The 11065-nt window shown below is 43.1% G+C and overlaps 1 protein-coding gene across 1 annotated transcript in view; it reads left to right on the forward strand.

The window, feature by feature from the left end:
* Positions 1-421: 421 nt before the first annotated feature.
* LOC107114235 (dynein heavy chain 9, axonemal-like) overlaps positions 422-11065 on the forward strand; it is a gene marked incomplete at its 3' end in the record, with an annotated part of 87112 nt that continues 76468 nt past the window's right edge. The window contains exons 1-2 of the mRNA XM_015415676.1: positions 422-514; positions 4947-5154. Of these exons, the coding sequence (XP_015271162.1) occupies positions 422-514; positions 4947-5154 (301 nt within the window). The remainder of the gene's footprint in view (positions 515-4946; positions 5155-11065) is intronic.

Raw genomic sequence — 11065 nt, forward strand, 5'->3', positions numbered from 1 at the left:
CCACCGGTTCCATTCCTGGTCTTGGAATCCCCATTCTCTGGACTGCCACTGCTCTTGATGGTCCTGCTCTCCTTCTTGACATTGGAGCCATGAGCAATACTCCTCTGACTCTCGGACCCCAAGACATCCTCAGTCCTGATCTTCTCATCAATTCCGACCATGCTACTCCAGAGATTGTTCCAAAGCCCAGTCCTCTTCCTATCAGGACTACTCCACTGCTTGGAACTGACCACACTTTTGATCTTGATCCCAATACTTCTCAGATACCCAACACCAATCACTGTGTCCACACAACCCCTTACCAATTGGTCTCCCCCATACTGCTCCAATGAATCCTTTGGTTCCAATGCCCACCGATGTTCCTATGGGCCTTCCTCTCTTGTCCATCCCACTTGCTCCTCCCTTGCCCCTTCTAGAAGACATGGGGAATACTTCTCCAGAACCACTGGATGTGACCACCGATGATTCTGACTCCGAATCCATTGTCCCTCCAGATGCTTCATCTGACCCACAAGTAGCTCCACAGGGTTCACTGTCACACTGAGAGGACTCAAAGTCCTACCTGGAACTGGTCAAGCCTTTACAAATTCAGGTCTCTTCAGAGACCCCTAGAGTAACTAATTTGGTCCACAAGCTTGTGCAAACTGATATTCCTTCAACCGGTTCTCCTGATGCTGCCTGTACACCTTGATGGCCTTAAAGATGCTTGGGATAAACCTGCCTCGGCTCTTGCAATGTTCAAACCCTTGGAACCCCTCTATACAGTCCAGCAGTCCAATGCCAAGTTTCTCTTCACACATCCAATTCTTAGTTTTGTGATCATCCAAACCTCTTCTGCAGCTCGGCAAGCTAGACAGTCTGCTCCCCATGACCATGAAGGTTGCAAACTTGACAATTTTGGGCAAAAGATCTACTCTAACATCATTGATGGCCAAAATTCATAATTATCTTTTATAGCTCTCTGCCTATTCCTTCCATCTATTGACTCAGCTTACTATCTCTTATGCCAATAAAAGTATTGTATTTGTATTTGACTCAGCTTACGCCGCTCATTCCTAACCCTGCCTCCAGCTGATAAGGCCATTGCCATTGCTCTCATTACAGAAGCCTCCACGATATCGAAATAGCAGATCAACAGTATCAAGCATGTGGTCACTTCCTTCTCCCATGCTTTGGCTACATCCATCACTTTTCACCAACATGCTTGGCTTTGTTCCACTTTGTTACTGCCAGATGTCAAGATAAAGGTTGAAGACCTTCCCTTTGATGCTGATGGCCTATTTCATCCCACTACTGATGAAACCCCTAGAAGGTGGATGATAGCCACAAGCAGGCTAGAAACGTGGGAGTGACACCATTCTCCTCATGATCCTACCCTAAGCAACATCCTTGGAGGCCTCCTACCACTCACCCTCAGTTCAAGTTATCTTTTTCTGCTGACTCCTGGAGGAAGAAATCTTTCTATCAAAAACCTCCAGGTTCTGCAAAAGGCAGGTCTCAATCGAACAAACATCCCAACCATTCCAGCAAATGCTCTGTTTGATTCCTTTCCCCTCAGAGAGGTCCCTTCTCAAACTCCTCCTGTGGGCACTTGACTTCTTCCATTCTTCTTGGTGTGGAGCATAAGAACATAAGAGAAGCCAATGTTGGATCAGGCCAATGGCCCATCTAGTCCAACACTCTGTCACACAGTGGCCAAAAATACCATGTGCCATCAGGAGGTCCAGCAGTGAGGCCAGGACACTAGAAGCTCTCCCACGATTGCCCCCCCCAGCACCAAGAATACAGAGCATCACTTGCCCCAGACTGAGAGTTCCTATCTATACCTTGTGACTAAAAGCCACTGATGGACCTCTGCTCTATATGTTTATCCAGGGGTCGTTGAGTGGGATACGCCATTGAGTTTCTTCCATCTTTTCCATGATACGTACCCACTTCCCTGCATTGCGGGATAAGGTCGGCACTCTACTTGGCAAAGGAACCATCAAGCCAGTACCACCAACGGCTTATCATCATGGGTTCGACTCCTGATATTTCATAGTTCCCAAACGCAATGGCGGGAAGTGCCTGATAATGGACTGATCTGAACTGATATGTCCACCCAGTTCTGGATGATTACCTTGCAGGCAATTCTACCACTGCTGCCCAAAAATGCCTGGATGGCATCTATAGATCTACAGGATATTTACTTTCACATCAAAATCTAGCCGCAGCATCATCGTTATCTCCAGTTCACGGTCGGCAATTTCCATTACCAGTACCGGGTATTTCCTTTCGGCCTTTCCACTGCTCCTCACGTCTTCATGAAATGCATGGCGGTTGTTTCTGCCACACTTCGTCTTCAAGGGATTGTCATTTACTCGTGTATTGACAACTAGCTCCTTGTCTCCTTGTCACCGACTCAACTCAACACCGATCTCTGTACTCTGCTTCATTTTCTCTTGAATCTCAGCCTCTGTTTAAACATCTCCATATCCTCCCTGAGGGCTACTCAGGTTCTTCAGTCCATAGGTGCCTGACTTCATGTGCCTCTGAGGAAAGCCTTTCTTCCCCTCGACAGAGCTACTACCCTCCAGTCCTTGGCCAATCTCTTCCAAATCCATCCCACACAATCAGCATGAATGATTATGCATCTTCTTGGTCTCATAGCCTCCACTGTTTTCATTGTTCCATTCAGACATCTTCACATGTGACCACTACAGATGTGGTTCCTATGGCACTTACATATCCACCACCAGTCACTTTCTTCCCTTCTTTGTGTGCCTCCGACTGTTCTCTCCAGTCTGCAGTGGTGGTCCAGCCAGGACAATCTGCTTCAGGGTATGCTGTTCCATGATCCCCTTCCAGATGTCCTGGTCACCATGGATGCCTCGCACTGGGGTTGGGGAGCCCACTGTGAGGATCTTACTTTGCAAGGCCACTGGCTGACCCACCAGACCCATTTACACATCACCTGCTTGGAGCTGTAAGCAGTTCATCATGCCCTCCGCTCCTTCCTACCTATGGTCCAGACTTGAGTGGTGCAGGTTGCCATGGGCAATGTGGCAGCCATGTACTACATGAACAAGCAAGGGGACATGGGATCCAAGACCTTTTGTTGACTTGCATAAGATTTATGGAACTGGTGCATCCTCCACAACATCACCCTTTCTGCCATCCATGTTCCAGGGGTGCTGAATGCCGGTGCCAACTATTTCCAACAACAACAAGAACTGTGAAACTAATATCAAAATAGTTAATATACCACCCTTATATTATTTTCTTATATATCTAAGTAATCCAATTACAAATTATGTAGACTGTTCACTTATATATCTAAGGCCCCGTTCACACGGAGCAGAAGCCACGCTAAATAGACGGAAGAGAGGCGGAGTTACCTGGAGCGATCACACGGCAACATCTGGGGAGCGTAGAGCTCCCGTGGTTGAACTGTGGCGAACCGCCGATAAAACGGAGCAAAAAACTAGTACCTCGGAGGTACTAGTTTCCGGAAACTGCGGGGCAAGGGCGGGCGTCTGATCGTGTTTCCGGTGGCATCCGGCACCCGTCCATGTCCCCTTGCGAAGAAGGGTTTTTTTCCCAAGTCTCCGTGGTTGCGCACACGCACCCAACGGAGCATGCGCATTCGTAGTGTACACAGGAAAAGGAAACCAGGTTGCCGCGCCGCGCGCTTCTTCGTTGCGCGCAGGCGTGTGGTGTGATCAACGCCTCTCCGTAACCACGGAAGCTCCACGGTTCCTCCACAGAACCTCCACAGGAGGTATGATCGCTTTACTGCGTGTTAGTTTGCCCTGGGGCAAACAGCCACGCTCCCCCCCCCCGCAGTTTCCTGTCCGTGTGACCGGGGCCTAAGTTGAATATCAGGGTGATCCAGCACAGAGAACTAGGCCCTAATACTCAACGGATAGAATATCCACTTTTGAAGCAATCTTTCCTTAAACCTTGAGAAAGCTTTTACTTAGATATATAAGTGAACCGTATACATAATTTGTAATTGGATTACTTAGATATATAAGAAAATATATAAATATTTACTTAGATATATAAGAAAATATAAGGATGGTATTTTAGCTATTTTGATATTGGTTTCACAGTTCTTGTTGTTGTTGGTTTTCTACTGTGAATTTTTTGTGCTACTACCTGATGCCAACTATCTCAGCAGGACCTCCACCAGTGAACACCAGTGGTCTAACAATCCAACCTATCTTCATGCCATTTTCGACCAGTTCAGTTACCTGGATGTGGATGCGTTTGCTACTGCAGAGAATGCCAAAATGAGGTCACATGAGAAAAATCTTTGGGAACCACTGCTTTCCACAAATTCCTGGGCAAAGATAGTATGTGCATGACCCACATTATACACAGCAAGACCTTCTTGTTCCAGGATAGGGTGTGGTACATGGGTAACTCCTAGGGCCCTGCAGTGGTTCCAAGATTGGGCTAAGGCTCAACCCATTAACTGAAGACAAATGCTACTGGTGCAATTCAGTGAGCAAAAGGCATAGTGGAGGTGTTTTGGAGCACTCTGTAACTTAGCATTTTTTTGTCTCAGAACACTTTGGAGAGGATTTGCACATAAGTCAGCTTTGCCTAGGAAAGTATTTGCTGCCATCTAGTCCAATCCATGAATTGATGCTTGGGTTTCCAAATCACCTTGACTTTTCATGAGCCTGTTGGTGAACTTTAGCTGTTCCCATATTACAAAGATAAGCACCTGTGACTTCATATATTGCATGTAATTTGAAACATACATGCACTGGAAGTGTTTTGGTGACCTGCTGAATACTAGCTGCATTCAGCATCCTCATTATTGTCAGGTAGGAGGGAGGTACAGCTTGGCCTGATGTCACTCAGTACCTCCTACCAACTGTGTTTTTGCTTGCCTGTGCTTAACTGCCTAGAAGTGTTACAGAGGTCATTATTAATTCCTCTCATTCTCTGCTCAGGCATGCCTGGTACACACCAGTGAAACCATCCGGGTGCGTTACTTCATGGATCATCTCTTGGAGAAGCACAGACCAATCATGCTGGTGGGAAACGCAGGCACAGGGAAGTCTGTGATTGTAGGAGACAAGCTGTCCTTGTTGGATTCTGAGAAATACATGGTGAAGAATGTTCCCTTTAATTACTACACTACGTCTGCCATGCTGCAAGGTAAATCCACAGGCAAAATGTCAGGGTTGAGACTAAACTTATAGACAGTTGCTAAAGTGTGGATCCATGAATTCAGGGACTAAATTGCACTGATATTCAGAATAAATATATACCCCAAATCAAAACGGATCAGTGGAGATTCATGAATGTCCATTAAGCTATTGAGAAAAGACTCAGTATGTGGAAGCATAACAATTGCAACTCATGGAGTGGAATTGAAATGTAAAGGAGAGAATAAATTCTTGCAAATTAAAAGGTCACAGTATAGGTCAAACTAGCTAAAAAGGTAAAAATAAAGATGCATTTAAAACCATGCTTAAAACAAAGAAAAAACAGCTTTGCTATTGAACCATCTTGTTCTTAGAAAATATTCATGGCCAATAGTACAACTTTGTTTTAGAAAGAACTAGACAAGGTAATGGTTAGTTAATAGTCTTTAATAATCCTCTCAAGGTTTGTACTTGTTGTTCTAAAACTGTAAGAAGTGATTTGCAAAGAATGGATAGTTTTTTTTGTTGCACTAAGGATTTGCCTAATGATGGAGACTTTTTGATATTGTCAAAAAGTTCTGTGTTTGCAAGGGGAGCAATTTTTGTCAGTTTTGTCACAGCAGACTCATGTTGCTCTTGGAGGTTCCCCATACCATGAAGCAGTATTTTGGGGGGCATTATGAACTGCAGCAAAAGGGGGAAGGAGCAGGGGAATCTTAGCCATGGGGCAATTGGGGCAGCTACTCTGGGTGGTCCCCCAACTGCCCATGGCCACACCCCTTCCCTGACTGAGGTGGAAAGAAGAAGGTTAGAACTGCCCACTCTGGGGCTTGGGCTGGTGGGTGGTAGCTGGCTGGCTGAATGGCTCCAGCACATGCAAACCCCCATACCCTCTAGGGCTTGGGCAGATGTGTGACAGCCAGCTGGTTTGGTGGTTGCTGTGCCTTCTGCTGACCCCTCTTGGATTGTTTTTAGTTTTACAATTTGGAGAACAATTTGACTATAATTGGATTATACCCTGCTTGCATAACTGCAGATAACCATGTTGTGATTTACAAATAATAGTTTGGGACACTGTAAGATTTTGGACTGATTTTTAAACTTTTCCAGTCTTTTCCCTGGATATTTACATCTGGCTCTACCCTTTTTGACTTTACATTTTTCCTGGTTATTGGTTCTCTGTCTCTTACTGGAATATAATGGTTCATTGGGTGTTTTCACTGGATATTTACATTTTGACTCTACATTTTTCTGGGTTATTGGCTCCCTGCCCCTTACTGGAATATTGGCTTTTATAAGGTTTATTGGTTTTTCCACTGGAGTATGATGGATCATTGGATGTTTATTTTTTTGTTCTTGGGAGTAAGAAGTCTACCTTTGTGGATTATAAATTTGAGACAGATATATCCTTTGGTGTCTACCCATTCTGACAGAAGAAGTCACAGCATTTCAACATGACTGTAAGAGTTTTCATGAAGGTGGGCTGCTGAGTCTTATTTGGGTTGTAAAGAAGCATTGGATGCCAAGAGAAGAAAAACAAAGTTGTCATCTGTGTCGTCATTTGAGCTACTATAAAGAAATAAGGGGGACTACATTTGGTGTGTTTTAAATATGTCTAGTGGAGTGAGAAAACACTCTATCCCTTCCCCAAGTCAGGGTAAGACGGTAGCCTCCAGTTTGGCCCAAATGTCTGTGCAGGACTTACAGACACTTATACAAGAAAGTGTCTCCTTAGCTATAAATAAGGCAATTGAAACTGCAATTCCTTCTGCTGTGAGTAATGCCGTGGAATATACTGGGTTCAAACACATTCTGTGATCAGCTCATTATTTATTATTGATTTCAGCTATATGCATGCAAAAGGTAAAACCCCCCCCCCACACACACTCCCAAACTGATTGGTTTAGCATAGGAAAAGGAGTACGACAAGGAGCAAGCATCTTTTAATTTCATGGCTGTAATCACCATCTTCAGTGATCTTGGATCCCAGGAACGTGAAGTCTTCCACTGCTTCCACGACTTCTCCTTCTATTTGCCAAGGAGTGATGGGGCCGGATGCCATGATCTTAGTTTTTTTGATGTTGGGAGGAAAGTGATGGCAAACCTTGACAGCATTATAAAAAGTAGAGACATCACCCTGCCAACAAAAGTCCGTATGGTCAAAGCAATGGTATTCCCAGTAGTACTGTATGGCTGCGAGAATTGGACTATAAGGAGGCTGAGCGCTGAAGAATAGATTCTTTTGAACTATGGTGCTGGAGAAGACTCTTGAGAGTCCCCTGGACTGCAAGCAGATCAAATCAGTCAGTCCTAAAAGAAATCAACCCTGACTGTTCCCTGGAAGGCCAGATACTGAAACTGAAGCTCAAATACTTTGGCCACCAAATGAGAAGGGAGCACTCTCTGGAGAAGACCCTGATGCTGGGAAAGATCGAAGGTCAAAGAAGAAGGGGATGGCAAAGGATGAGATGGTTAGACAGTGTTATCGAGGCAACGGACATGAAATTAAGCAAACTCTGGAGCACAAGACAGAAGGGCCTGGCGTGATGTAGTCCATGGGGTCGCGAAGAGTCGGACTTTTCTGTGCGACTGAACAACAACAATCTGTCCATTGGTCTAGTCTAGGATCCTTGCTTCCCTATTGGTGTTTTCTAGGATCCTAGCCAGCTATTGTTATGGATCTTTAGCTGGCCGGACTAACCCAATACATTACAGGGACCCTGAATGCTGTGCTCTCTGGGGGACATGTGGGGAAAGGCAGTCCCTCAGGTATGTAGGCCCCTGACCATAAAGGGGTTTAAAGGTAAGAACCAGCACTTTTTAAAAATAGAAAAGCTGTTTTGGGAGGAGGCGTGGAATTTGAAATGGAAAAGTGGCACCATGTGTGTGCTTAGTATTCTCCCTGTCCGCAGTTCCTCCTTTTTAAATCCCTCAGAGGGATTAAAAAAATGCATGTTTGCTCACATGAGCAGGGATCTGTACCTCTGCAGGGTGGCAGTATTTAAGTGGAAAAACAGCAAGCAGAGAAAGAGTGGAAGCACTACTTTTCTATACAGAAAACCCCTTCCCCAAAATTATTTTCTGGGCAGGGGAGGGCAGAAGAGTTTTGCTTTCCTATTACATGTTCTTTCATGGTGCGTTTAGTTAGTCCCTTAAAATAAAACTAGAGATGCTTAAGTTTTTGCATGTACCACTAAACTGTGTTCGAGATAAGCAGATATTATATTTATGTGTTGTGACTGAGCTGAACCCTGTCATCTCCTTTGTACTGGGAGTGGAGATGAGAGGCTATATCCAGTGAGTGCTTATGATAATAGACATTCCCAAGCACTTACAAAAGGCTGCTTGCTGGGCGAGAGTATCCGATACATCACTGCAGAAATTTCTGATCTGCACATTCAGGATATATGCACATTTGCATGAACGTCCTGGGCAAGAGACTTGTATGGGTACCTGAGGGTACACAGGATGGCATGAATGACGTCATATTGGAGAAGGCCCTGTGTGACCAGTAGGAGCTTTATGTTCCTACAAAATGCTTTGTGCCCTGTACGGTCATGGAGCTTAACAGATTTCCAGATGCAAGTAGTTGTAGAACATAATGCATTTAATCCTGGAAAGATTCAGCAAAAGGCTGCTGAGCCTTTTAAATCCCATTCCAAACTACAGAGCCTTGTGCGAGGCTTCTTCATGTGGCAAATTCACTTAAAGAATATTCCACAGAAACTCATGTCTCCTAGCCTGTCAGCCCCAGGGAAGCACAGCAGATGCCTAATAACCCTCACACTCTGTGAGTGTTCATTCCAGTGTAATTGGGATCTAGCTATTCCTCTGCCAGAGACATGTGGCCTTTGATATGATTGTGAGAAGCATTCTCAAATTAAAATACTGCTTTTACAAATGTGTCATTTGATCTCTCAGTAATTGCATTTCATTTTGATATATCTTTTGCATACTTGTTAAATCCCTAAAAGGGGTATTTTCTATATTAATTAAACTCTAATTAAATGCTTATTTGAGAGACAGTATCACACTTCCCAATTTTTCAGATTCTGGAAGGAGTTTGTTGAAAGAGTGAGATTGTGCATTGACAGAAGTGTTATCTTTCACACAGCACTTCAGGTTCTTTTGTGCCACAAACTGTCAGACAATGAGAACTCGGATCCTTAGCAATGGATGCTAAATGCAAAACAAGAAGCATTTTTGATAACCTTAAATTTGTAAGCTGGGTAGTGAAAAGAAAATGACAAATCTACTTTTAATAGCTGGGCATTGTGATTATTAAAAAGTTAATTATAAATTGCAATATGCAGATATTTTAAAACATTTTATTCTTACAGGATCTCTGCAACAATGACAAAGTTCTATTAAGAACTGCTGTTTTGTAATGCAAATTTTAAAGTTTCTGTCTTTTGATGTATGTAAGATGGTGCCAGTGGGCTGGATCATGTGAAGATTTCCACAGATGCAAGGAGAGGTGGCAGTTCTAGCCAATTCCCCTCCCCTAGGTAAAGGTTTCCCTTGTTCGAAAGCCAGTCAAATCCGACTCTAGGGATGCGGTGCTCATCTCCGTTTCCAAGCCGAAGAGCCAGCACTGTCCAAATACTTCTCCGTTGTCATGTGGCCAGCATGACTAGACACCGAGGCATGTGGAACGCTGTTACTTTCCCACCAAAGTGGTTTATCTACTTGCAACTTCTTTTCTTTTTTACATATTTTTATTTATTTTCAATAGCAAACAAAATACAAACATACATAAAACATAAATATGGGGGTACATTATAGATTAATTGTGTTTCAAGTGCCTTTTCCATACCAATTTCAATTTAGGACCTTAAAAAAATTATATTCTTTTTTGCAAACAATTTGTACAGGTAAAAATGCTGTTCTAGTCTATAACATCTTCTATGTAATATTGCTTACTGTCCTTGTCTTGTTTTGTTAGAATTGTAGTTCTCATACCATATATAAAATCTTGTCCAAGTATTTTCAAAAGTTTTTTCTGTGTGGTCTTTCAAAAATAAAGTGAGTGTCCATTTCCGCTGCTTCAAATGCTTTGTTAATAAATTCTTCTTTGCTCGGCATTTCCTGACTCCTCCAATACTTTGCATACAGAATTCTAGCAGATGTGGTCAAATGCAATATAAGATAGGAATTGTCTCTTACAATTTTCAGGCAAAATATTAAAGAGAAATATTTCAGGGGTAAAGGGTAAATGACATTTTAATATATTTTGCAGTACTTCATGAATCCATGCCCAGTATTTTTTTGCTCTGTCACATGTGTGATAAATGTGATAAAAGGATCCCCTTTTATTTTGGCATTTCCAACATTTATCTGAGCATTTTGGATCAAATTTGGCTTATTTCTCAGGAGTTTTATACGATCTGTAAAACATCTTATACACATTTTCTTTTTTTTATTTAAAAGCTTTATTTCCTCTCCTAAAAAGGAGAGATATTTCGCTTAATTAGAAAGGGGGAGGGTATATAGTGGGATCAAGAGAAAGCTGAGTGATGTTTTAACTAGTAAATTAAATCTGTTAGTAAATAAATCTTCTCTTCTTTTTCTTCTTGAGTGTGTTGTCAAACTTCTTTCTTCAAACCAGTTAAGTACATTGTCTATGTTAATATGTTAGTAGTGTCCCATTGGTGCCATGTTAATAAAGTATTTTCAAAGCGCATTTCGAACCGATTTTCTGCGGGCTGGCTTCTTTTAGCCTCCAGCTTCTACAAGGAACTTCCTCCGCTTACTTCTCTCCGGCTTCTCGGCTCCTCCTCCGGGTCGCTGTTTTCTCTTTTTACAAACTGCCAATGCTGCTCCTTGTTCCGTCGTGCCTCTTCAAAAGATCTTTGGCTTTGAGAATGGATTTATCCTTTTTCTTTTGCTTTTAAGTTTAAACGCTGCCATTCTCTTAGCTA

This window comes from Gekko japonicus, unplaced genomic scaffold (genome assembly GCF_001447785.1).
Source record: "Gekko japonicus isolate JY-2015 unplaced genomic scaffold, Gekko_japonicus_V1.1 scaffold3797, whole genome shotgun sequence".
Classification (NCBI taxonomy): Eukaryota; Metazoa; Chordata; class Lepidosauria; order Squamata; family Gekkonidae; genus Gekko; species Gekko japonicus.